General features: G+C 49.4%; 1 protein-coding gene and 1 long non-coding RNA gene across 2 annotated transcripts in view; both read right to left on the bottom strand.

Moving 5' to 3' along the window:
- The window catches only part of LOC141938117 (uncharacterized), a 159,279-nt gene extending 131,855 nt beyond the window's left edge, over positions 1-27,424 (bottom strand). The window contains exon 1 of the long non-coding RNA XR_012627168.1: positions 27,286-27,424. This is a non-coding gene — a long non-coding RNA (uncharacterized LOC141938117). The remainder of the gene's footprint in view (positions 1-27,285) is intronic.
- LOC141937834 (uncharacterized) lies at positions 5,823-22,542 on the bottom strand. The gene is made up of 15 exons (XM_074856061.1): positions 22,451-22,542; positions 21,885-22,112; positions 21,234-21,330; positions 20,701-20,799; positions 19,542-19,646; positions 19,074-19,252; positions 18,752-18,905; positions 17,324-17,345; positions 16,436-16,628; positions 14,739-14,901; positions 10,855-11,268; positions 9,150-10,033; positions 8,162-8,278; positions 7,891-8,009; positions 5,823-7,720 (listed from the first exon to the last, which is right to left on the bottom strand). Exons 2-12 carry the CDS (start codon positions 22,082-22,084, stop codon positions 9,983-9,985), a joined length of 1,677 nt encoding a protein of 558 aa, XP_074712162.1. The 5' UTR covers positions 22,085-22,112; positions 22,451-22,542; the 3' UTR covers positions 5,823-7,720; positions 7,891-8,009; positions 8,162-8,278; positions 9,150-9,982.
- Positions 27,425-27,466: the final 42 nt, after the last annotated feature.

Here is a 27,466-nt window from a genome sequence, read left to right as displayed (position 1 = left end):
CGAGGGTTTTAGAGACGAGGATATACAGGATCCAAGGCCTGTTACACTCCAACTGAAGAAGAAATTTTAGCAGCATATGAAGGGCTTTGAGCCACCCAAAGTGCTTAATACTGAAGCACAGCTGCTCATGGACTGGCCAGGCCTAAACATCAGAGTGTCACCAGAGGAGGTGACTCGTGCGGAAGGGGCCCCACTGTGTAATAAATCACCAGAAAAAGAGAGGCAAGATGCTCTGTTTACAGATGTGTCCTGTCATTGTGGGAAAACATCAGCGGTGGAAAGCTGCTGCGTGGAGTCCTACATGACAAGTCACAGATACTGCTGAAGGAGAAGGTGAATTGAGACAGTTTGCAGGGGTGAAAGCCATCCAGCTGACCTCGGATATTGCTGAAGGAGAAAAATGGCCAGTCCTTTATCTCTGTACTGACTCACAGATGGTGGCAAATGCTCTGGGCAGTGGCTACAGCGATGGAAGCAGGGCGGTGGGCAGTACAGAGGCAAATCCACCTGGGCTGCTGAATTGTGGCAAGATATTGCTGCCTGGGTGGAGAACCTGGTTGTGAAAGTCCCTCATGTAGATGCTCATGTGCCCAAGAGTCGTGTCGCTGAAGAGCATCGAAACAACGAGCAAGCAGACCAGGCTGCTAGAATGGAAGTGGCTTGGGTGGATCTGGCCTGGGAAGGGTGAGTTATTTATAGCTGGATGGGCCCAGGACATACCAGGACATTTAGGAAGGGGTGAAACACAGATGGACTCAGGATCGAGGCGTGGACTCAACTATTGATGCCATCGCACCGGTTATCCACAAATGTCAAACGTGCGCCACAATCAAACACTCCGGGCGGCTAAAGCTTTCTGGTTGTCCTGGTTTAGCTAGGATAGGGTTAAGTTTCCCCAGCAGTGGGGGAAACTCTACCCAGGTTATTCATATACCATGCTGACGTCATGTCCTGGTGCCATAGCGCGGGAAGAATCAGTGAGCGCGTTGGTTTGTGCAGTCGGTCCTCTCACTGCTGTATCGGTACATACTTTGCTTTGCTCATTGTTATTACTGTTATTACTGGAGGAAAGGGATAATCGGATTTACTGGAAGGTGTGGATCCGATGGCCTGGCACATCAGAACCACAAGAATATAAGGCCTTGGTAGACACTGGCACACAGTGCACCCTGATGCCATCAAGCCACAGTGGGGTCGAACCCATCTGCATCTCCAGAGTCACAGGGGGATCCCAACAGCTGACCCTATTAGAGGCTGAAGTAAGCTTAACTGGGAAGGACTGGCATAAGCACCCCATTGTGACTGGCCCAGATGCCCCGTGCATCCTGGGTATAGACTACCTCAGGAGAGGGTACTTTAAAGACCCAAAAGGGTACCGGTGGGCCTTTGGTATAGCTGCCCTGGAGGAGGCTGAGCAATTGTCCACCTTACCCGGCCTCTCAGAGGACCCCTCGGTGGTGGGGTTGCTTAAGGTTGAAGAGCAGCGAGTGCCAATTGCTACCAAGACGGTGCACCGGTGGCAGTACTGCACTAACCGAGATTCCCTGGTCCCCATCCATCAGTTGATCCATCGACTAGAAAGCCAGAAGGTGATCAGCAAGACTCATTCACCTTTCAACAGCCCTATATAGCCAGTGAGAAAACCTAATGGCGAATGGAGACTGACCGTGGACTACCGTGGCCTGAATGAAGTTACGCCAGCGATGAGTGCTGCAGTGCCAGACATGCTAGAGCTCCAGTATGAGCTGGAGTCGAAGGCAGCCAAGTGGTACGCCACAACTGACATCGCTAACGCGTTCTTCTCCATCCCAATAGCACCAGAGTGCAGGCCACAGTTTGCGTTCACTTGGAGGGGTATCCAGTACACCTGGAATCGGTTGCCCCAGGGGTGGAAACACAATTCTACCATTTGCCATAGACTGGTCCATACTGCACTGGAGAAAGGTGGGGCTCCAGAACACCTGCAGTTCATTGATGATATCATTGTACGGGGGGACACAGCTGAGGAAGTCTTTGAGAAAGGAAAGAAGATAATTGAAATCCTCCTGAAGGCTGGTTTTGCCATCAAGCAACAGAAAGTTAAGGGGCCTGGAAGGGAGATTCAGTTCCTAGGAATAAAATGGCAAGATGGGAGTCGCCACATCCCAATGGAGGTGATAAACAAGATAACAGCCATGGCCCCACCAACCACTGAAAAGGAGACTCAGTCTTTCCTGGGTGCTGTGGGGTTCTGGAGGATGCACATCCCAAACTACAGCCTGATTGTGAGCCCTCTCTACCACGTTACCCGCAAGAAGAACGATTTTAAATGGGGCCCTGAGCAACAACAAGCCTTTGAACAAATTAAGCAGGAGATTACCCAGGCAGTGGCTCTCGGGCCAGTCCGGACAGGGCAGGAGATTAAGAACGTGCTCTACACCGCAGCTGGGGAGAATGGCCCTTCCTGGAGACTTTGGCAGAGAGCACCTGGGGAATCCCGAGGCCGACCTCTAGGTTTTTGGAGCCGGGGATACAAAAGTTCTGAAGCTAACTATACACTGACTGAAAAGGAGATACTGGCAGCGTATGAAGGAATTCGAGCTGCCTCAGAAGTGGTCAGCACTGAGACACAGCTCCTCCTAGCACCCCAACTGCCGGTGCTGGGATGGATGTTCAAAGGAAAGGCTCCCTCCACACATCATGCAACAGATGCCACGTGGAGTAAATGGGTTGCGTTGATAACACAACAGGCTCGAATAGGGAACCTTGACCCCCCAGGATTAGTGGAAATGATCATAAACTGGCCAGAGAGCAAAGATGCTGGGATGTCACCAGGACAGGAGGTGAAACGTGCTGAGGAGGCCCCACCATATAACGAGCTGCCAGAGGAGGAGAAGCGATATGCCCTGTTCACTGATGGGTCTTGTCGCATTGTGGGAAAACATCAACAATGGAAGGCTGTGGTGTGGTATCCCACACGACAAACCTCTGAAGCTGTTGAGGGACAAGGTGAAGCGAGCCAGTTCGCAAAGGTGAAAGCCACCCAATTGGCTTTGGAGATCGCTGAGCGAGAAAAGTGGCCGAGGCTCTATCTCTACACTGACTCGTGGGTGATGGCAAGTGCCCTGTGGATGTGGTTGCAGCAATGGAAACAGAGCAACTGGCAACGCAAGGGCAGACCCGTCTGGGCCGCTGAAGTATGGCAGGATATTGCAGCCCGGGTGGAGAATCTCGTTGTGAAGGTGCACCATGTGGACACCCAAGAGTCAGGCCACTGATGAACATCAACATAACCAGCAGGCAGACCAAGCTGCTAAGATCGAGGTGGCTCAGGTGGACTTGGACTGGCAGCATAAAGGTGAACTGCTCATAGCCTGGTGGGCCCATGAGACCTTGGGCCACCAAGGCAGAGATGCAACATACCAGTGGGCTCGAGATCAAGGGGTGGACCTCACCATTGACACCATCGCAGAGATCATCCATGGATGTGAGACGTGTGCTTCAATCAAACAAGCCAAACGGGTGAAGCCCCAGCAGAATGAAGATCAATGGTTGAAATATAAATATGGAGAGGCCTGGCAGATCGACTACATCACACTGCCACAGACCCGCCAAGGCAAGCACCATGTGCTCACAATGGTGGAAGCAACCACTGGATGGCTCGAAACTTATCCAGTGTCCCACGCCACCACCCGGAACACCATCCTGGGCCTTGAAGACTGAGTCCTGTGGCGACACGGCACCCCAGAGAGGATTGAGTCAGACAATGGGACTCACTTCCAAAATAACCTCATAGATGCCTGGGCAGAAGAACACGGCATCGAGTGGGTCTACCACATCCCCTACCATGCACCAGCCTCCGGGAAGATCGAGCGCTACAATGGACTGTTAAAAACTACATTGAGAGCAATGGGGGGTGGAACCTTCAAACACTGGGACACACATCTGACAAAGGCCACTTGGTTAGTGAACACAAGAGGATCTGCCAGTTGAGCTGGCCCAGCTCAGTTAAAACTTCCATGTGTTGTAGACGGGGATAAAGTCCCTGTGGTGCGCATGAGGGATCTGCTGGGAAAAATGGTCTGGGTTAGTCCTGCGCAGGGCAAAGGCAAACCCATCCATGGGATTGTTTTTGCTCGAGGACCGGGGTGTACCTGGTGGGTGATGCAGGAGGATGGAGGGGTCCAGTGTGTACCACGAGGGGATTTGATTGTGGGTGAAAACACACCGTGAATTATACTGTGCTTTTGTCAATTTTTCTTTGTTATTGCTAATTGCTAAATGGCAGCTGGATGTGACGCACATGGTATAGAATAAAGGGGTGGATTATGTCCTGGTTTAGCTAGGATAGGGTTAAGTTTCCCCAGCAGTGGGGGGAAGCTCTACCTGGGTTATTCATATACCATGCTGACGTCACGTCCGGGGGCCATAGCGCGGGAAGAATTGGTGAGCGCGTGGGTTTGTGCAGCTGCTCCTCTCACTGCTGTATCGGTACATACCTTGCTTTGTTCATTGTTATTACTGTTATTCTTACTGTTATTGTTGTTGTTTGTTGTGTTGCTGTTGCACTGTTGTATTAAACCTCTATCTCAGTCCCGGGGCTTTGAATTTCACTCACTTTGTGGGGGAGGGGGCAGTGGCCACGTGGTCTCAGACCCTGGCAGGGACTAAACCACCACACTGGTGTAGAGGACGATGGCTGAAATATCAGACCTGGAGACTGATTGTATCACGCTACCACAAACCCGCCAGAGCAAGCACCGTGTGCTTACAGAGGTGGAAGCAACTCCTGGAGTCAGCAGCCTGCTGAATGGCTGTGAATTGACTTTCATAATCTTTTGGTTAAAAAAACAAGCAAAATATGCTTAGGGAGTCAGGAGGTAAACTCAAGAATTAATTAAAGGTACCAGAAATTGGTCACTATGGGGAAATGATGTTTAAGTGTGCAGATAATATGGTGGAAAACACAGCTTCAGGATGGCACTTACTCGGTTTCAGGCCCACCACACCTCAAAGCAGCAACTGGATCTCATGTGAGGCAAGGGGTCCACAGTGGTCTGACTTCTACACAGCCTGTGAGGCCAGTCTCTGGGAGCTTGGACTTCTCCAGCCCTGCACCTCTTCCTCGAGAAAGCAGTCCCAGCACCTCTCGACATCACATCTCAGTGGCACCAGTTCCACAGCGGCCACCAGCCAGACAGTGCCCAGAACAAAACCTGCTGCCTTTAGACTGTTCCCTTTCTCGGAGCCTGATGTGCCTGGACTGAACAACAGGGATAAGTCAAAAAGTATTCAGTGTCCTTGCATTAACAAAATCATGCAGGAGCCCAAAGCCAGACACCTTCCCTGCTCAATCCCACCTGTGCAACAGCTCAAAATCTTCCCAAGAATAAATCAGGTAAGGAATGAAGCCACACTGCAGCCAACCACACAGACCCCGCACCAACCAAACGCATGGGCAGAACCCGGCAAGAAACTCAACCTCTGCAGTGTGTTGGAGCTGGGAGCACCGAGCTAGCCCAGGGCTACAGAAACCACCACTGCCAAACACGGCTGAAACTGCCAACCCCGTTGCATTTTTACGTGTCCTGATGAGATGCTTCTGCCTTTCTCTCCTACATTGTATTCTTTAGTACAGGAATATGCACCTGGTTAATCTTGAATAGGTTATTAGATTATTCAGCTATCCAAACCAGAGAGGGACTGAGAGAAAGAGAGACGTGCAGATGAACTAAACTACAAAATAATATAATTGACTACAAAGCAAAAGACCCAGAGACCGGCTGTCGGTTTTGTAAGGTGTTTTGCTGATTAGGGATATCAATTAAACTCAGACACCAGAGTGAAAAGAGCAGGTGTATTTTAATATAACAGAATAATACAGAAAACATACAGTAAGAAAAGACAGAATAGTGCACTTAAACAAATAGGAAAATACAGGGTGATGCATCAAATCATTACTACCTGAGGGAGAGAATAGTGATTAAGAAAGATCCATCACCACTTGCACACGTTACCATCATCCAGATCCGCAGTCGCTGGGCAGCCCCGGTTACAGCGAGGATTTGCAGAGCCTGTCCCGGCAAGTGGGAAATCCTACACGGTGCGTCCACCCGTAGGTGAGGCTTCCAAAGTCGCTGTGAGCGGGTCCCGCCTTATATACCCAAAAATCAGCAAGCTAGAATAGCTGGCACCTCTGTTTTAAGCGGAAATATCTGGTTTTCATCTCACGTTAGGTTCCCCCCAGAGCCTGGCCAGGGCTTAAGGGAGAAGCTAAGGGAGTTTCCCTGCTTATCTAGTGAATTTATGAGCAAGGTCACAAGGCCAGACAACTGTTTCTGCGGCCCTTTTATCTTGCTCACACATAAAGAAATAAAAGGATACATTCAAGATAGACATGTTTTATGATGTTTAAGCTACATCTTCTATGCATATTTCATTAATGACTACATACAGAGTTAGCAGTTTCAGTTCAGGGCCTGTTGCTCAGGCTTCAGTATTCCCACCTTTTACATCAGAATAGTTGGTTTGCTATAACTTAGTATAATACCTATTAGCACAATGGTTATCAGTTATAAAATGTACAGGATTCATCTATAGGTCAACTCTGGCTTGGGCTTATTGTCCAAGCCTTAGCACTTCATAAGGACAAAAGCAGATGCAAGAAGTACACAGAAGCGTTTGCAGGTGGAAACCTAGCATGAGACTAAAGTCAGTCAGAGAGGGACCTGGGGGTGTGGATTGACAGCTGGCTAAACATGAGCCAGCAGTGTGCCCAGGTGGCCAAGAAGGGCAATGCCGTCCTGGCTTGTATCAAATAGCGTGGCCAGCAGGGACAGGGAAGTGATCTTGCCCCTGTACTTGGCACTGGTGAGGCCACACCTCGATTCCTGTGTTCAGTTTTGGGCCCCTCACTACAAAAAGGCCATTGAATGACTCGAGCGTGTCCAGAGAAGGGCAACGAAGCTGGTGAAGGGTCTGGAGCACAGGTCGTACGAGGAGCGGCTGAGGGAACTGGGGTTGTTTAGTCTGGAGAAGAGGAGGCTGAGGGGAGACCTCATTGCCCTCTACAACTACCTGAAAGGAGGTTGCAGAGAACTGGGGATGAGTCTCTTTAACCAAGTAACAAGTGATAGGACAAGAGGTAATGGCCTCAAGCTGCGCCAGGGAAGGTTTAGACTGGATATTAGGAAGCATTTCTTTCCAGAACGGGTTGTTAGGCGCTGGAATGGGCTGCCCAGGGAGGTGGTGGAGTCCCCATCCCTGGAGGTGTTCAAGAGGCGAGTTGACATAGCGCTGAGGGATATGGTGTAGTTGGGATCTGTCAGTGCTAGGTTAACAGTTGGACTGGATGATCTTCAAGGTCCTTTCCAACCCAGATGATTCTGTGTGATTCTGTGATTCGTGACCTGTCACTAGAAGGCAGCGGATGCTCTCAGAGCTGATCTGACATGTGCCAAGACATTTAATGTGGGATCTCCCGGTGCAGATGGGGTGAGCAGCCAACTTTATTGTGCTGGAGATAGGGGCCAGCACTTGGGGCTGATGCATGACCAGTCAGAAGCGTTCTCCAGGCCGGCTGGATGGTTTTTGTGCGCAACGCTCTAATCGTGCGCGGTGTCGCACCCGGTCTGGCCTGGGGTGGCTGCAGTAACTGCTGCTTCCAGGCACTGGGGAGCTGCAGGGTGACCCAGTGCTGCCTGCCTGGCGGTGCTGGGGCTGTCAAGCTCTGAACTGGAGGCTGTGAGGGGAGGCAAGAAGGTCAGCAGCAGGGCCACCCAGCCCCAGGGCAGGAGAGGCCATCGTGGTGTCCCCAGTGCTCCTGGAGCCAAGCCCAGCCTAAGCCCCTGCTACCAGGCTTAGCCTGGACACTGACCCCAGCCCAGGGGCACCCAGTGCTTTGCCTCTTACCAGTGCTGAGGTCAGCACAGCTGTCACACTCCCAGGAGGTTTCTTTGTTCCTCAGGTCAGAGCAGTGCTGGTGGGTGCCTTTGGCCACGCAGGAGCTGCACAGGAGCAGTTTACAGAGCCTGGGGAAGACAAGGGGTTGCTGGCTGTTAGGACAAAGTGACTCAAGGGAGGGATTGCCTGACAGAGCCCTTGTTCTTAGTCCTTCCTCCCCGAGCCCATGGGGAGACAGAGATCCCACACAGAGCTCTAGATCGGTGCTTTGGCAACTTACCCCTCTTCCTTGGCCTGCACCCTGCCTCCTGGACACAGGCACTCGCTGGCGTTGCAGCAGCCATGCCTGCAATACACTGCTCTGAATGCGTGGGCACTCTCCCGTGGTGGGTGTCTGCTGGAGAAAGGGGAAAGTGTTGAGTCCTGCGGCAGCTACACCCGCCCCAATAAAGACTGAAACTTCTCAACCACTAAAAGGGAAGAGTTAAAATTAGAAGCCACACTTTGGGGGTCAAGCTGCGTGGTGACTGTGGTCACACACACTGGATTTAGGGTAACATTTGGGCACCCCAGATGGGACCCTGCTGCTGAATCTCGACAGATCCGTGGGATCACAGGATCCCCAGCCAGCACCAAGGGATTCTCGGGGAGAGCCTCCGATCCCCAGACTGAAGAGCTCGGTGCAAGTCACCTGGTAAGATTAAAGGTATTCTTCTGGGATTTCTGGTTGGCTGCCTGTAAGATGTGCTGAAAGCCTCGTGAGGTTGGGCTATAAGGGTACCCGAGGGGTTCGAGTCCCATCTTGGATAAGTTCTACCAGATGAAAGTTTGGAGGATGCCCGGCATGTTGGCTTGGGGTTAGAGTCCCACTGAAAAAGCTGTAGAGGTTCGAGTGCCCCTACCCCATATGCTTTACATAAAAAGGCCTGAACCATAGGTCTCAAACCAAAGCCTGAACCAGAGGCTTCGAACCTAGGAGTTGACTTCTGAGTGAATGTCCCAATCAGCATCATATCAGCATGAAATATAACCATGGTAATATCCTCTGAAAACTACAGGTAAAGAATATATATTTTTGGACCCTAAGGCAGCTGTTTCCTAGAAGACAGGAACTCCTTGGACATGTCTGGGATCCTGGACAGATCTGGGATGCACCCAAATGAAGTGAAGCCAATCTACCAGATGTTTCCATGCCCCTTTTTTTATATGATTTGTTTGTTAAACTGTATAAAAGCAGGACCGTCTTACAGTGAAGATGGAGACCTCACCTACGGGTGGACGCACTGCGTAGGACTTCCCAATTGCCAGGTGCGGTTCTCTGATCCTTCGCTGTGATGGGGCTCCCCAGCTGAAGCACGGATCTGGATGATGGTAAAGTATTGGTGCAACTGGTGATGTATCTTTCTTAATCATTATAGCTAACTCTATGTGGTAATGATCAGGTGCATTGCCTCGCTTATTCTTTCTGCTGCTTTAAACTAAAATAAGCTTATCTTTTTAACATGGTGTCTGTGTCCTTTCTGTTGACCCCATCAATTGGCAAAACAAATTTGGCATCACAGACAGGATTCTAACAAAATGTCACTTTTTAAATCTAAGTGTAATGAATCTGCTCCGTCTGAAATTCCTGGATGGGAAAGCACTCCTGATAGTTCGCTGCTCTCGAGTGGGCTAAGGTCAGAGAACTGTGCGAACAATGGGAAGGATGGCTGAAAGAAGCCAAACAGCTGGATGTGTTAAAATACATCCAAAAAATTGCCTATTGAAAAAGGAATAGCAATTGTGGGTTTGGGAAGATGGGGATGGATTTTGTTAGCAGCACATCGGAAACAGCACCAACTGAAAGAACAATTGTTTTCCCACATGGAGTGACAAATGTGTGATTTGCAGAGTCAAATTGTAACGTTACAGTGCCAAAATAAGTTGCTTGCCAATAAGTTGGATACTTACCAGACTGTAGCCGAAAGAGCTGCAGTATGGGTTGTGCAGTATAAGTGTAAGAAAAGAAGGGGAGGAGGGAATTGTAAGAAAGCGCATGCAGTGATTGCAGAAGCGGGTGTGCAGTGGGATCCCGATAGATGGGATGGAGATATCTGGGATTCTACGGATTCTGATGAAGCTGGTTCCCCAGATGAAATAGTGGATGTGGCACCTGTGTGGAGATGGAAAATAGAATTAGATGTTAAAGGGCAACAAGGAAGGAAGGATCTAGTAGAAGATTATACTCAGCATGACGTAAATAATAGAACTGAAAGATTTAAACAGAGGCCGGGGGAACTCCTGCTCTCTTGGGTGGTGTGTTTGCACAATCAGGGAGTGGCACGGGTAACCCTATATCCAGGAGATTCCAAGAAATTTTTAAGTTCAGATTCTTCTGTGCAAGATGCATTCCAGAATAATCAGCAGGATACAAATTCATTGGCTTTGGCAGCTCAGGGATGTCATACTAAGTAACCTACGAAGAACGATTGGCCAAACGGAGAATGTCCGTGGTATACTTTGTGAGACTGTAAACAACTAATGGAGGAGGAAGAAATGAAAATGGCAATCTTTGTAGAAGACCCTGATGTGATCATGGTTGGTACTTTAACAGTTACTCACAGGAACTGATTAATTAAGACGGCCCCACTGGCATATAAAAATGTAATCATGACTCTTTTGATTAATGAGACAGGAAACCCCCTTTGTGATGCGATAGAAAAAATACAGCAGCTGGGTGACCCTGGAGAGTGGGGCCCCCGAGGGAGTGCGGGGAATCGAGATACTCGAGACAGCCCTAAAGGCAGTGAAAACAGGATTTCTCGTAAGGAAATGTTTACGGCTTTGTTAAAAGATGGCATGTCTCGTGAAAAAATTGATGGTGTTCCAACTACTGAGCTGTGGCAAATATATAAACAGAGAGGCCTGAATAAACCTAGCAAGAAAGTGCAGAGTTCTAAAACTAAGGATCCAGGGTAACTCAGCCTACAGCACCTCTTCTTGAACCTCAATGGGATTCCACATCTGTACGTAGTGGGCCCTCCGCGGGCAGATCAGTTGTTCTGGGCAGAAGGAGGACTGGGAGCTGTATTCTGATTTACACCCATGGAAAAAGACGAGGGAAACGGTCCAGTGTGATAAACAAGAATGAAGTGACAGCCAAGCTCTGTTGCAATGGATGCAGAAGGACCCGCGACCCCATGTGGAGCTCCAAATGTTCTGGAAAAAACAGTCCTCGCAAAATGTAAAAGCCTTAATTGACACTAGCAGCACTTGCACTATCCAGGAAAAATTCATTTGCTTAGTTGCAAGAAAAAGAAGATCTTGTGCTTCTGGAAGCAGATGCGTGGACTCCAGGCTCTGAACTACTGCCCTTGCTCCTTGAAGAGCTAAAATTGTCTTCACTCCCTGAAAAGGAAAAAGGAAGAGTCAAAACATGATGGAAATCAGAACTCAAAGACTGTTTTCAAAATAACAGTGAATCACAAGCATCCTTCCTTGGTCCGTCATTTGTGAACTTTAGAAGTTGTGTGAATTTTCAAACTCTGAGGACAAGTGCTGGATTTGTTCCAGATGTTCAACATTTCTTCAGAAATGGCACTTCAACAAGAGCAGAAAAAACATTTGGACACAAACCCCTCACGCTACAGAAGCCATGTTAGGACTTGGCTGGGACATTTGTTGTGATGACCTGTTTGCTTTCTCACAGCCACCAACACGTGAATGAGGCTGCTCAGGCGGCTCCTTCGGGAGCACCGTGATCAGGAGCACACGGCTGGAACTGTAGGTTTCTCTTGCTTTAAACCACATCAAAATGCTACGCGCTGGGAGGAAACCTGCTTCCCTTTTGGTTTCAGAGCTGCTGCATGCTTTGGCTAGCAGGGTAGATGCATGTGTATAAGTACACACATACACAGGTTTTCATGGGGCCCAGAAGCATAGTAAAGCCGTTCCAGTAGCCTTTAAATACTCCAATAATCACACGTGGCTCTCAAGTGCTTCTCGGGGGTTAAGCCATCTATTCAATTACTGACTTGCTGTGGATCACAGCTTTTATTTCCCAAGCTCTGGCATATACAAGGAAAACCGCTCTTGTTTTGCTGAGGCCACCACTAGGTAGGTATACTACGAAAATCTTCTCATCTGGAAAAACCCACCCTAAAGTGAGGATTTTTTTCAGTCTGTCACTCAAAAGGCAAATGTCCCAAGCCATCTCCAGGTCTCACGCTGCAGCCACAACTGTGTATGATGAGTTTATCTGAGGGGCTGGAAATAAGCTTCCAACATGCTCTGAACAGCTGGTCAGGGGGGAGCATCTCACACCTGGGAATGTCTGGGCGCCATCCCGCGCACAGACACCCCCAGCCAGCGGCTGCAGACGTACCAGGAACCCCATTTTTGCCATCATTCCCATGAGGGGAGATGCTGCTGCAGCTCCCATCATCCCCAATGGGGCAGATAAACCTTCAGGTACACATTCTCTATGAAATCCTTCACAGAGCTGATGGTGATGGGCACATCTTGCACCCCTGAATACCCAGGACTGGGAAAAGGCCTTGTCGGCCCCTGTCTTCACAGCCTTAAAGAGGATGAGACATCCAGCAACCACCCTGACCATCCGGCAACTCTGGGCAACCAGTCTGAGGATCAGCCGTGTTCAGATTTAACCCAACACCTCCCCAGCCTCACCAAGTCCCGGTGTCAGGATCAGCCCCTGTTTCTCTGTGCCTCTGGTTCAGCCCAGCCCAGATACCCCTCAGCTCGATTTCAAAGCGCTGAATTGCACAGCCCAGCTCTTGCAAGGGGTGATCCCAGGGGCCCGGTTTCATCACCTCTAACCAATTCCACACCAGTACAACACCTCTGATGATCAGACCCAAGTCATCACAGCTGTAACCAAATCAGAGCCGTTGCAAGCGAAGGGAGGGAGAGCAGCAAAGCTGCTTTGTTTTACAGAGCATTTCTGTCATATCTACAGATGCAGATGTCAGTGACCCTCTCCTCAGGGAAACAAAATGGCCATGGGACACAATGTCTGAAGCTGCAACAGACTTTTCCTGATAAACAAAACTCTCCCATCTAAGAGACTAAGATAACAAATACTGTCTTGGTATCACACTCCTCCCAAACCTACTTTTCCAAGTAAGACCTCAACAGGTAAACACATTGTACAGCTTTCATACCTCTGGTGTTCGGGTTCCCAAATCACCCCTGCCCTTGCAAGACACTGGCAGCTTTCCAAAGCCCAGTCCTGGCTGTGGCACAGGGAACAGGAGCCCTAGCCGAGGCTCGTCTCAGCTTAAGTAGAACACATCGTAATCAGATATCGCTATCAAAAGCATTTTTAGGAAGTAAGGCTTAATAATAGCCTCTCCCTGACCTGCCTGGTGTGGGGTGTAGCACTGGGAAGGGCTGCCAATAAGAGTTAGCAGAGCCCGAAAATGGGACCACCTCAAAGGCTGAGCTTTCTGAGAGCGTGAACTGCAGCTGAGAGCAGGTGCTGTGTCTGCAAATATGACTGAACTTGTCTGGCCCCAATTCTGATAACAACTACATGTAAGCTTAACACCCAGCACAGGAGACTACTTATGCTTAAAATTAGGCATACAGCTATTACAGGATCACCAAGAACATTTTAAAAATTAAAGGGGTCACTGCTAGTATCAGTTCCAAGTGTGTTAGTTATGCTCAAGCCAGCTCTGTGTGTAGCAGAGCTCGACAGCAATGGTACTAGGAGACTTTAAAAAATATTTTCTCCTATTTGGTAAACATCTCTAAGCCAAACAACGTGGCATCTGTCCACAAAATATCAACTGCAACATATTCTCCTGGCTTCATTCCTTACACAGAGACACACAATAACCACATATGCATGCCTGGTGTATGGTGTCCCAGTCTGCTCCTGCTCGCCATTACAGATGGTTGGATACCTTGTTGTATGGTCTGCTGGCCACGGTATTAAAATTTTGCTTGCAACTGAGCATTTAAGCTTTTTCCTTCTGTAAGAATAAAGTTCAGACCTTCCTGTGTGCATTTTGTTGTCCATTTGCTATCTAAATGGTAAGATTACAATATGGAAAAAAGGAAAAATTTCAAGTAATATCTGTGACAGGAACACTGACAGCTGAGCAGCAGAACTGGATTCCCAAAACCCAGGATGCATACGAGCTTATTAAAATTTTGTCTTTTTTGTGTAAGTCTTTCTTATTTGCAACTTCACCATTGTTTCATAACCACCAAGGTATAGAAAACACAGAACTTAACTTACTCATCTTCTTACTGTATAAACATGACCTCTTTATGTATATATACATACACATATACATGTCAGTCTTGATGCTAGGTTTTGCATATAGTCATGCAGTGAAACAGAGCAGCATCCAGCAGTAAGAACCGGATGAAGAAACGGGGTTCCCAGCCTCTCAGCTTACCGTGGCCCTCTCCAGCTCCTCCGTAAATCCACCCCACTTAGGACGCCTGCCTGTCGTCACTACCCGCTGCTACATGGTGGGATCCCAACAGGCCTGAATTTTCCACAGCTCCCACCTCCATCAGGAGACCCCCTACCCAACCCCTGCACCCAAAACACCTGAGAAAACTAAGCTCTACAATCTAAAGTTTTGGGCAAAGTTGGGCAACGTCTATCTAGTTGCTCTTCCAGATGCTGGTTTCTGTTTCATTTTCTTCACTGTGGTTTATTTATTGGAACAGGGACTGGATGTGCATTTCTCCCTTCTCCTAACTACAATTACAAAGGAATAAAAGAAGTTTCCTTTTAGCACATAATACTACAGAATGGGGCTGTCGAGTCTGTTTTATGGCTATTCTGCTTGCTACATTGCCACATTCACATATGAAAAAGAAAAAACAACACAAACCTCTCCCAGTGGAGCCATCAGAACAGTCACTCTCAGAAATGATGTGCAAGGCCGAGTCAAAAAGCTCAGCCAAGACCTGCTCAGTAAATGCCCAAGCTGCCGACTGCGCGGAGGGCTCCTCCTGTGCCTGCAGTGGTGGTGTCTGCCGGCCTTCGCACGGTTCCTGCCAAGAGAATGCACCTGTCAAACATTCAGACTTCAGCTGCCACTTCTCTGATCTGGAAGAACGACTTAGCAAACAACACAACGATCGAGGACAGCAGTACATGCAGCACCTGGTCCCTCCAGCCTCTACTTCTGCAAAAAGCACTCACAGGAGAAAGTGCTGGAAAGCAGGTGCACATTCAACCTGGGCAGTAGCAAAACCCTCATAGGCAGGAGGGGAACTTCCTCCTTGAGGTACTCGCTTTCTTTTTGGTAAATCTAAAGGCAAGTGTCTTGTGACTGGCCAGACTAAGCCTCTCCTGCTGCCTCAGCATGCCCTCATCTCCAGACACGTGGCTTTATTGGGACTGCAAATAAAGATGACAGTTAGCCGTAGGGCAAGCGGAAGGTGGTCCAGAATTTTCTGCACTTTCCAGCATTCCTATTTTCTACCCTGTTTGTTATAACAAACAGGATCTCCTGTTATATCCTTATAAGGCAAGAGTGAAAAAACAAATTTATTTTAAAAAGGAGCTGAACATTTTATAGTTTAGAAACAGCCCGATAATTGACCAAACGTAACTCAGCTGGATCAAGTAAGAGATGTTGGAGCTCAGAAGAAGCAGAAGCTCTCAAGAAACACACTGAGTCAAAAGGGGTGTTTATCAGCCATCCTAACGACATACTTTGGAGTAATAAAGCGTAGAAGTCAAGAAACATGAGAAACAACGTCTAAAACATCATTTGTACAGCTCTGCAAGTTCAGGAGTCTTCTAAAACACACCTACAAGGAGGACAAACAACTCAATTTTTTTTTTTTCTGAAAAGCAGAACTTGTCACATATGATCTTAGAAAGGCAGAAGGACAGAATCTTGTTCCTTCCCTGTGTAACTTCTCCACGACATCTGTCTCTAAACAGCAGGTGGGAAGGAGTACAGGACGCAGACATCAGTGATGGGCAAGAATCCTCAAAGACGTGAGGATTCAAAAGAGGTTTCCCAGCTGCTGGTGTAACCAGCCCTGGGTCCTGCACCACAGGTAACAAGAGTTAGCTTCCAACCAGAAGGCCCTCGAGATCTGCAGCACCAGCCTCTGGCTCCACCCTGGATGGCAGTGTCCTACTCACAACGTCTGTATGGAACAGCCATCAACAGTCCAACTACTTGATAAGGAAAGATCTATGTTCAAATGCATAGAACAAGAAACCAAAACCAGAGAGAAACTTCAGTTTCAGTAAATGTCTGCAGGGTTTAATTATTACTCAATTCAGAGCCAAGCTGCCTTGCTTTGGACTTCACACAGGAATGTGCAAGGGGGCATAAACATGAGCCCGAGGCCCGGGAGTTGTTTGCTAGTTTTAGCTGTCAGGAAAACAACATTAAAATCATAGTATACTTTTTTTTTTTATCAAGATTGTTTCATTTTCTGCCTGTGGAAGGTGAACACATTTGAAAAGCACACAGGATGCAATAAATCCTTGTGGAATGATTACCACCTTTATAATTACAGCCATTATAGAATGTCCTGCCTAGGGTTTCCTCCCTGCCCTTACCTGGCCTCTGCCAGCTGCTCTGAAAGGCCTCGTCTGTCCTGCTGCAGGGCTGCCAGTCGCACCTCTAGGGCAGCCTTCTCATGCTCCAGGAACTCCTTCTCTTTGGACACCGTGGCCAGTGCATGCCCCCGGTGAGAGGACTCCTGGCACAGCTGCTCAGACCGCTGCGAGCTGACTCTTGCTGGTGGTAAACCTGAAAGCAGGACAAAATACAGTTAGAGCCCCTTCTATGGAGTTCTGTGCAGAGCCAGCCAGTGCCACTTCTGCATCAGCTGGAGGAGAAAGAGCTCCTGTACTGCGGGCTGGAAGTTTAAGAGCATCTGCTCTATACCACGCTAATACCCTGGGCTGCCAAAAGGCACTGGGACTGTTAACTTGAAAGTGATGAGTAAGGCCACGCTGGGCTGCCTGGGACCACACAGCCCCTTCACAGCAAACATAAATACACCAGACTACGTGTTTGCATGCAAAAATACGGCATCTTCCAGAACTGCCACCTTGCAAACTGGAATTCTATCAGAATCTGTCCCAGTGCTGGAAATTTTCAGAAAAGTTTGAGCAAAAGCAACTTTGCTCACTGAAGAAAGTGAAAATACGCATGGTTTCTCCTTCTGGAAAAAAAGACAAAGATCAAAGTGCATTGGACGCAATGAGGTGATGCTGGGCAGGGCAACAGCCCTTGGGGTGATTTATGAAATTCTGGCTGATGCGGCCAGAGAGATGGTAGACTCTACTCGTAGAGCAGTTCATGTCAACAACACTGTCTGCTTGTTTCACACAAAGAAGTTGTCTAATATACCTTGCTGGTATTCAAACTTGAAGATTAACCATGACTTTTTAGCTTTTTTCTTCAATATAACACCTCTGCTGGGTATTTGCCAAACATACCGTGGACTCCAAGACTGACTATCTAACAGAGAACAGACCATCAGAAACAAACAATTCTCTCAAAGTTATCCCACCATATCCAAGATTGTACAGTATGAAACTGACATTTAAATGATGACAAACTCCCTGGTCTCCTTCAGTGACATGATTCTCTCAAGCTCTTTTTCCAGGGTATCAAAATCAGTTAGTCCAGAGTGAAGAGTCTTGTGTGATCATCTATTTCTCATCTTCCTCAAAGCCTGAAGAGGCTCTAACAGCTCACAGAATCATAGAACCATTTAAGTTGGAAAAGACCTCTAAGATCATCAAGTCCAACTGTTAACCCAACACTGCCAAGCCCACCACTAAGCCACGTCCCTAAGCACCACATCGACGTGGCTTTTAAATATCTTCAGGGATGGTGACTCAACCACCACCCTGCGCAGCCTGTTCCAAAGCCTGACAACCCTTTCCATGAAGAAATTTTTCCTAATATCCAACCTAAACCTCCCCTGGTGCAACTTGAGTCCTTTTCCTCTCATCCTATCATTTGTTACTGGGGAAAAGAGACCAACACCCACCTTGCTACAACCTCTCGGGTAGTCGTAGAAGTCGATGAGGTCTCCCCTCAGCCTCCTCTTCTCCAGACTAAACACCCCCAGTTCCCTCAGCTGCTCCCCATCAGACCTGTGCTCCAGACCCTGCACCAGCTTCGTTGCCCTTCTCTGGACACACTCCAGCATCTCAATCTCTTTCTTGGAGGGGCCCAAACTGAACACAGTACTTGAGGTGTGGCCTCACCAGTGCCAAGTACAGGGGGACAATCCCTGCCCTAGTCCTGCTGGTCACACTAGTTCTGACACAAGCCAGGATGCCATTTGGCCTTCTTGGCCACCTGGGCACACTGCCAGCTCATAATCAGCCAGCTGCTGACCAGCACCCCCAGGTCCTTTTTCCCCAGACAAATTTCCAGCCACAAAGTTGCATTTATGTCTTAAAACACAATTTCAACAATTTCAAGATCTCATTCCCGTTCTTGACTTGCAGCTTTGTCCCGCTCTCCAGGCTCGAACAAATGGAGTTTTGAAAGTTGCAGATTCACAACAAAAAGCATAAATAGAAACATGCAACCCCGGGGTTTTTTTGACTCAGAAAAAGGGTGAAGAGCTATGCTGTTTGCTGCTTTTGCCACATGGGGGAGTAGCAGCCTCACTCAGATTCATGGGCAAGACAAATCATCTCTCTGCAGCTGATTTTTGCTCCGTCTCTTCAAGCTGTTGCTGTAGCTCTGCCCTGGTTTTCTCGAGGTTTGCACAGTCACTGCAGAGACAAGGCTCAGCCAGAAGAATGAACAGGCCTGAAGAGTCATGGATCCCATTTCAGTCACTCCAGGCTGGCGCTGTGGGCAGCAGGGTAAGGAAGAACTTGCCCTTCTCCTCAGCAGGTCACTGGAGAGGGACAGAGGAAGGCAGGCAGCCTTTTGCCTTCATTCACTGAGAAGCAGTAGCTAGGAAAGGGCCCCCAAAGAACAGAATTCAGAGGAGTAGCATGTTGAGAGGAAGGCGTCTTGTATTCCAATGTCGCTCTGAGTCTCCAAGACAGCCTTAGGATTCACAGTAGAGCAGGAAAAGCAGTGACAGGAGGATGCTGAAGTGCCAAACAGGGGCATACACGTGGGAGGGCAGGCGAGTTCTTTGCCCATAACACCTCTGAACTGCCAGAACTGGAAGCAGATTGCCTCCAGAACGCAGGAGGAGGAGGGAACACTCACCTTCTGAGTGCTTCTACCAGAGACTGCAGGTGCTGCTGGTGGCTGCTAGCCGTCTGGCATTCCTGCTCCAGTTGCTCGAGGCTTTGCTGCAGCTTCCTGCACTTCTCTTCCTGCTGCCTGTGCTGGTGCAGCAGGAAACTGACAGAGTCCTGCCTGGCAGAGAGCTCTTCCTCTAGGGCCTGCAAGGAATGGGCAGGGAAAAGCACAAACAAGCAATAAGGACCAGGGAAGATGGCTCCTGATAGCTGTGAGAGAAGCAAGCAGCGAGACAGCTCACCTGAAGGCAGAAGTTGTGATGAGGGGGTGGAGATCAAAGAGAGAAAAGCAGCAGAACACAGAGCTGGTGAGGTGATATAGTACCAAGAGTGGGATGGCTAGAAAGAAACTGGCTAAGTGAATGGAAAGGATTCAAGATAAGCAAGGCAGCTGAGCCTGTGGCCAGTGGTGAAGACAAGGAGAAATTCTCACCTGTGTTGCTCCTCTCCTCCTTGCCAGTGCTTCCTGAACCAATACGAAGGCACGCTCTGCATCAGCGGAGCTCAGACAAGAGAGGATGTTGCCAGACTCTGCCTGCTGGGAGCTGTCAGTGACCACACTGTCACATTCACCTAACAACACCCGAAAGCCCACATCAAGCTGTTACTCTCTGCTCATTCTACTTGATTTTCTTTGTCTATTTCTCCTTTTCCCCCACTTCACCCTAGAGTCATTCAAAACTCAATTCTTTCATTTCTTCAGTCAACAAAGAAGTTTTGTCCCTGCGGTCACAAGTGCTCCAGGGGTTTCTGAATACAGCTACTACAAACAAGAAGAAACAAGTGTGAAGTGGCTGGACGCTCCCTGAATGCTCAGTTTCTTGAAGCTCTCATGAATGATTTTAGTCTCCTTCAGCTTCTTAGAGCCACGGAGACAAGGAGCACTGTCAACACTGGGTCAACACTAAGTCAACACTGGAAATAGCAATGAAAGGAAATAATGCTACCCAGGGAAGAAGGAAGCTGATGAATACTGGAAAACAGCAACGAAAAAGCTTATGTTTATTCTGAGCAGTAGCACAAGAAGATAAAAATGACTACATAAGGGGAAAGAACTGCCTTTGTGAGAAGCTGTGTAAAAGATCTGATGATTAAACCCCCTTCCCTAGAGTGAGGTTTAGGACTAAGCTAAAGTTAGCCCTAAACAGTTAGATCAGTTGCAATTCTGGGGAAATAATGGTCAGTGAATGCAGAGTGAAAGGAGCAGAGTTGGCACGTGCATTGATTCAGTCAGTGACCTTTTATAAAAATCTAAATAACAGAGTCATTGCTCAAGGAGGTGGGAGAAGCCTCCAGGCAACACTAGAACACAAATGTCAAGCAGCCAACTCAGAAAGCATAGTCAAATAGAGACCTTACGGGAAAGGCAAAGGTACGGAAACTTCTAGTGACTTAGCTCAAGTGTCACAGGACAGCCAACTCAGAAGTTATAGCAGGTTTTATGTCAGAAAAGTGGTATAATAATTAAACAGCCAGTAGCAGTTAACACAGACAGTATAAAACACATATATCTATTCCCTGGGCCAGTCGTTTGCCTTCCTCAAGTACTTTTAAATCAAATTACAGGGATGTGGTCCCAACTCTGTACTCACCTCTGTTATATCTTTTATCAGCTTTTGGAGGGAAAGATTCTCTTCTTTGACACTTTTAGTCAATGAAGCTTCATATTCTTTCTCTAACAGACTTGCTTCCTGAGAATAGGATAAGCAAAGGGTGGGCAGGGAAGAGCTGCTCCCCTCTGCAACATTCCCAGCCTCAGCAGCATCGTCGTGCTGATAAGCCTCAGCCCTAGTGATTCCAGTATATTCCTTCCCACATCTGTTGAATTCCTTCTTTGCTAAAACTAAGAAGAGAAAGACCAACAGCTGATTTTCACAGGCTGCTATGAAGCTGTCAATTCCAAGGAACTCTGATCCCTGGAGATTTAGTCACAGGCAGAATAGCACTGGTGCAACCCCCAGAACTGTCTGCAGCTCCCCGCCACTGCCTGCACCTGGGCTGACTCACACGTGCCTGATGCTCCCACACATCAGCGTCCTCACCTCTCTTTCTCTTGAGGAAACCCTTTTGTGCTAAAGCTGGAGAACAACCATTGGGCCATCTCCCAAATAAATGTAAAACATACTAGAATCTCCACAGTGTCGTTAAGTGTCTTCACGGTCTTCTCCTTCTCCTCATTCTGCTTCTGAGACTGTACGAGCAAGGCTGAGAGCTCTGTCACCCTGAGAAGGTCCACGTGCGCATCGCACACCATCACCCGCTAAAGAGCTAAGCAGCTCCCAGAAGCACAGCAGAGAAAGTTCAGCCCAGAAAATACAGCAAAGGCAGCGTTCATCTCTACAGGTTAATATACCTGATGTTGCAAAATGGCCCTTCCTGCCCCAAAGGACTTCTGCACTCAGTCTTGTAAGGAATTGTCAGTACAGAGGGGCTTAGGATGGCCCTGGGCAAATTCCTCCCAACTCCTTTGCACAGCCCTGGGTAACAAAAGGGCTGTACAAGAGACACAGCTCTCTTTATGCTGGTCTCAACTTCTCACCAAGAACCAGGTAACAGCAAAAACACTGTAATCTCTTTTCCAGTCTTGTCTTACAAAAGCTTCTGTCTGTCGGACGTGTTTTTCTATCCGTGCTGTTGAAGGCCATAGCTTGGCTAGGGACAGAAACAAGGCTGTGCAGAACGGGTGTGTTTTAAACGTGAACACAGCCCATCTACGAATCCAAGAAGCAGCTACAAAAGGTAATGTTGGTAAAAGCAAAGTTTAAAACACATTTACCTGTCCTGAAGCTCCTTCTTCTCCAGGTCCCCCTTGACTTGTAAGCGCATCACTTTCCAAGTCTTCTGGCTTGTTTCCTGTCCCGCTTGCTGCTGTGCCTGATCCTTTAGGACAGGTCTGCCCAGACTGACGGGCTCCCAGAGCTGCATGCCAGAGTTCAGGCGGGAGCAGTTTACAAGTACAGAGCCAGAAAGCCTCATCTGCTCTGCCTTCAGCTCGGACAAATCTCTGCAGAAGGATCAAGAAAGAGATCATACTCACACCACCATCTTTATCAGCTGACTCACTTCTGAAGCACGTTAACTGTGCAGCAGTAAAAGCCGGCAGGAAAGATGACATCTTTGCTGGGGACAAATCATTCACCTGACACTTTGGGATCAGGACACATCTTGATAGTTGAGCAATGGGTCTATTTGATGGTTTGAGGAGTGAGGCTATTTTCTCCTCACAGATAAGAAGTATGGAACAGCCAAAAGGCTTCAAGAATGAACTAGTAGGTCAGGGCATACCCTACATATTAAGGAAAGCTTACAGCCAAGTAAGGTAAATGGCTGACAGTAACTCACAGTTTGAAACTGCATGCAGTTTCAACAGAAGAATGTACTATCACGGCTACACTGGTTTTGTTTCCACAGAAGGCAGCCGTGAGAAAGGAACCTCAGAGAGACAAAGAACAAGAAAACAATCATCAAAAGAAGGTATCAAACTAAGCAAAATACATTGGATAAATGCAGTAACAGGGTCAAGGAGCTATTCTTCCTCTCAACAATGTTGCTACAGGAATAAACGGATACAAACTGACCAGCATAAATGTAAGCTGGAAATGAGAAGGAAAAAAAAGATAATATTCATGAATGACCTTTCCATCAGGAGCAGTGGGAAAAGAAAGCCAGTGAGATTTAAGGCAGATGTTAATCACTCTGTGAAAGGGACCGCTCTACGTGCTGCACGCACAGCTTTGGTGAGTCTCTTCCAAGGTGTCCACATGTGCCCCTGTCTGTGTTAATACGCTCAAACATCAACAGAGTCAGTTCATCTCTTCAGGGCCTCCGCACTGCTTATAGCCTGAGCCCTGTGGTGTCCTCTGAAAACCAGCTCAAAAAATATTAATCTGAAAATAGCCAAAAGCACACTTAATGGCACTGCTTCAGGCAAACAAGCCTCTTGGCCCTCCATCCTACCACCCCCCCCCCCCCCCCCCGCCAGTGCAGTGGGGAACAACTGCACTCTCCATGGGAGGGAGGGGCTCGCGTTTTATGCCCTCTTAAACCAAATGCAGACCATTCATGACAAACTCTGCAACTCTTCAGTACCTTACTGCGGAATCCCCAGTCACAACAAACACAAAAATATTCTGTCATGGTGAGTTGCCTTTTATTCCTTCTCGCAGGCCATCATTTATGTACTGCAGCCCTGTGGAAAACAGATGAGGCAGGCTGAAATATCTTGAACAACAGACCTGCTTAGACCAGATGCTGTTGCTAAAGATGTCGGCTGTCTGCAGAGTGTCATTTGGACCAGTTTAGATAGCCCAGGCTACAAATTAAACATATACGTGTTTATTTTGAGACCAGATCCAAATGCTATTGAAGTGAACAGCGTTGTGTTAACATCAGCATCCTGCGACTGCTCCACCATATATTTACAAATATTTAGGTGCTTCAAGAGGTTTTCAGAAGACTGTGTGAATAACTGAAAATTGACACATCTATTCATATTAGGCAGCTCTGCAAGGTCTTTCTACAAGTACTGCTAACGACTCTGGAGCAGTGCAGGAAGTGGAGCCTTTCTTACCTCCAGTTCTCCCGTGACCTCGCCCAGGGAATCTGAATTCTCTTTAAAAACAGCTATTGGTTCGATGCATCACTGAAGAGCTGATGAGAAGGAGAAAACTTGTCACTCTAAGCAAGGGGCACCGGGTTTCTGTAACATACGGAAACTGTTCCCACACCACAAGAAAAAAAAAAAAAACAAACCTCTGCAACTACCTGCAGCGACGGCCCCTCACACGCAGCCCAAGAGCTGCCCCAGCCCATCTCCTGCTCTGTGCCTGCAGCAGCCTCCGTGTCCCTGGGCTGCACAGGGCTCTCAGGGGTGGTGACCCCAACAGCTGGGTTCTACCTTCACTGCATTGGTGCCACCTGCATTTCTGTAGGTCCTACCCAAACCCCTCTGTGTGCCCCAACCCCACACATTTCTGTAGGCCCTACCAAAACCCCTGTATATCCCACTCCTACACATTTCTGCAGGTCCTACACAAACCCCCATATCCCCCACCCCCTCACATTCCTGTAGGTCCTACCAAAAATCCCCTATACTCCCCATCTCTACACATTCCTGTAGGTCCTACCCAAATCCCCCCCCATAGCCAAACTGCATGTTCCTGTAGGTCCTACCAAAGCCCCCCATATTCTCCATCTCTACGCATTCCTGTAGGTCCTACACAAACATCCCTGTGTCCCCCATCCCTCCACATTCCTGTAGGTCCTCCCCAAACCCCCCCATCCCCTCACACCTCGAGGATGAGCCAGGTGGAGACAGTGATGAGGAGGGGCAGGACCTAGTAGGGGTCATATCCTGTGGTGGTTTGTTTTTTGAAAGTATATAATGATGTCATGGCCAGCTGTGGCGTCACGCTCCCCTGCCACTTCTCCCTTGTGAGTCTTGCCCTCCATGGTGATGTCACGGCCGTGCTGGGGCTCTGCGGTGATTCGCGGAAAAAAGACTCTACAACTTGAAATAGAGTTATAAAGCAGGTATGTTTTACTCTGGCCGGGGTGCAAGGGGATTTCTCCACAAAGCTTGCACACCCACAGCACTTTTTACCAAAAACTTATAGAGTGTGTGTATATATATTCATTGGATTACATAACACAAACATACATATGCATGAGTAAGGCTGGGTTAGTTTGAAAGGCTGGTGCCAGCAGTTTATGTTCTCTTTGCACCTGCGCATTGCCTCCTGGGGGGCGTCTTTGGGAGGAAGGCTCGTAGTCTTTCTCACCTTGTTTTTCCCTCAGAGCATGCGCAGATTCTCTTAGCCAATTTCTTGAACAACAAAAATATTTTTCAGCTGGTTTACTCATCCTACAACCCGTATATGGCTATCTTTACTCATTACTGAGGCCCAACTAGTTAGAGTACACCTGTTCTTCAAGGACAAAAGCATAATTATTTTGCTGAACACTGCAGTTCTTGGTAGATTTTCACAGTAAACTGCTTTGTTTTGATGGACACAGTAGTCCTTGGTAAAATTCCACAGAACAGTCTGGGCAAGCAGGATTCTTAGCAATATTAAAAAATACTATAAGTAATACTATAACTTGTTATAAGTAAGGAAATAAGTTGCTAAACAGTTTTCTATAAGTAAATAAGTCTTAAAACAAGTAATCATTTCTCTGTATCAGCGGAGGGAGGGCTTTGCCCCTGGGGGTGGGAGGGGTGGGTGCTGATGATGTCATGCAGGGGGATGTGATGTCACATGCCCCCCCACCCCGCCCCCCCTTTGCTTCCCCTCCCCCTGCCCAGACACTGCAGGGGCCCCTCTGGGCCTTGAGACGCCCAGGTGAGGGGGGGACGGAGGGTTCAGGGGGAAGACTAGGGGGCTGGGGTGTAGACTGGAGGCTCGGGGGGGGCCACAGGGCAGGACAGGGATTTTGGGAGGGCACACTGGGGGTCTGGGGGTGCAGATTAGGCATCTGGGTGGGCAGGTTGAGGGTCTGGAGGGGGCACAGGGCAGGACACAGGCTCTGGGAGAGCACGTTGGGGGTCTGGGGGGCAGATTGGGGGCTCTGGGGGGGCCACGGGGCAGGACAGGGGCTCTGGGGGGGGCAGAGTGAGGGTCTAGGGGGGCAGACTGAGGGTCTGGGTGGGCAAATTGGGGGTTTCAGGGCAGGGGGGGGGCTGTGGGTCAGACCCCCCTATAACCCCACCTTCTCCTCCCCCTCCCAGTCAGCCTCCCCATCCCCCCACTGCCACCATGGGGCGAACAGAGCCCGCTGTGGGTCTTGAAAGGGCTCAAACCAGTGAATTTCTGATTAAGACTAAACTGTGATGCATGAAATTTTTGCTTGTTTGTTTCCCAAGGACTCCTCAGCTGTTTTCCCCAGGCCTCTCTGTCTGTCTAGACAAAAGTAAAACGCTCCCCATATAACTCACTGATAGCAGCCTTCAGCGGGCACTTGGGCAAACTAAGAGAAGGGGAACTCGAACAAAAGGACACAGAGATACCATCTAGGGAGGATGATCTCGCTGGTTTAGGAGGAAGACACCTGGACCTTACCTCACAGCCATGCTCCGGAATGAGCAGATGCTGTGAAGACCACGTACTCCTTCCCTCGACCACCGAAGACCCTCACTCTATTTTTTACTATGCATGCTCGGCCTATATAAATGAATTCCGCAAACTCGTTATCATAAGACACCCCTTTCCAGGAAATCTAATGAATATGTATGATTTGTGTGTATGTAAACTGATGTCCCTTGCTAGTTTGTGGGAGCCCTTATGGTGGAGAATCCCCAGGGTGACCCCAGTGCTGCTAATAAAGAGCTCCTGCTGAACGGTTATATTGGATTCTGACTGCTGAGTGAATTTTCAGTCTGGAAGTTTCAGTCTGGACCACCCTGCTGTGGGTCCGGTTTTCCGTCCCCCCCGGCTGTGGGGCAGAGCCCCCCCCTCCCACCGTGGGTGTGGAGGGGGAGGAGCGCTGGAGGATTTGGGGCTGGGGGCCTACACCCCCGCGGGGCTGGTGCAAAACTTCCTCCAGTTCCTGCACCTCCACGTGGGGCTGCCCTGGTGGGGGCCATGGCCGTCGGTCAGCGGGGGGGGGGTGTGTGTGTGTGTGTCTCTGGGGCCGGCAGTGTCTCTGTGGGTTGGGGTGTCTCTGTTGGGCCGGGGGGGGTCTCTGTGGGTCCGTGAAACGTCCCTGTGGGGGGCTGTGTGTGGGCATTTGTGGGGGCTGCCTCGGGGCAGGTGTGGGGGGGCTCCCTGGGGGCTGCGCCTGACCCCCCCGCCGCCCCCCGGGGACGCTGGGCCCCGCCTGGCCCCGCTGCCGGTGCATGGGCAGCGCGAGGCCGCCCGCCTGCCCGCAGCCCCCCGCCTCCAGCGGCTCCACCAGCGCCCGGCCAAGGCCCGCGGGGGCAGCGACCAGCTGCGGGGGGGCTGAATCCGCGCGACCCGCCGTCGGGGCGCTCGCCGGGACGTCCCGGCCCCCGGTGTCCCCCGGGAAGGACGGGGAAGGGAATGGCGAAGAGGGGAGGGAGGACCCCGACCCCAACCCCCCCCCCGAGCCACCGGGTTCACACCCCCCCGGGCGGGGTGAGGCCGCGACGCGGGCGTGACGCCACCCCCGATGTCCCCCCCCCCACCCCAGGTCCCCCACTACCCGCCTTCCCGCCTCACCTGAGCCCGCAGGGCCCGGAGGAGCGGCCGCCACCGCCATCATGGTGGCCCTGGGGGAAGCAGGGTCCTCCATGGCGAGTGTGTGTCCTCCGGCCCCATTAGCTCGGCCGCGGCGGGGCGCGGGGCGGGGCGGGGCGGCCACCCCCGGTTGCATCAGCTGCGGCGGCCGAGAGGCGCCTGC

The sequence above is a fragment of the Strix uralensis genome, chromosome Z, assembly GCF_047716275.1.
Source record: "Strix uralensis isolate ZFMK-TIS-50842 chromosome Z, bStrUra1, whole genome shotgun sequence".
Classification (NCBI taxonomy): Eukaryota; Metazoa; Chordata; class Aves; order Strigiformes; family Strigidae; genus Strix; species Strix uralensis.
Note: the sequence above shows the minus strand (reverse complement) of the source record. Positions and strands in the feature narration are given on the sequence as shown.

Bases quoted from the DNA above. Each gene is read 5' to 3' on its own strand.
- LOC141937834 (XM_074856061.1), bottom strand. From the start codon at position 22,084: ATGAGGCTTTCTGGCTCTGTACTTGTAAACTGCTCCCGCCTGAACTCT. The intron at 21,331-21,884 runs GTAAATGTGTTT...GGACCTTCTCAG, and splicing joins AAGAAGGAGCTTCAGGACAG to GGTGACAGAGCTCTCAGCCT. The intron at 14,902-16,435 runs GTAAGGGCAGGG...TTCTCTTGGCAG, and splicing joins GAGCAGCTGGCAGAGGCCAG to GAACCGTGCGAAGGCCGGCA.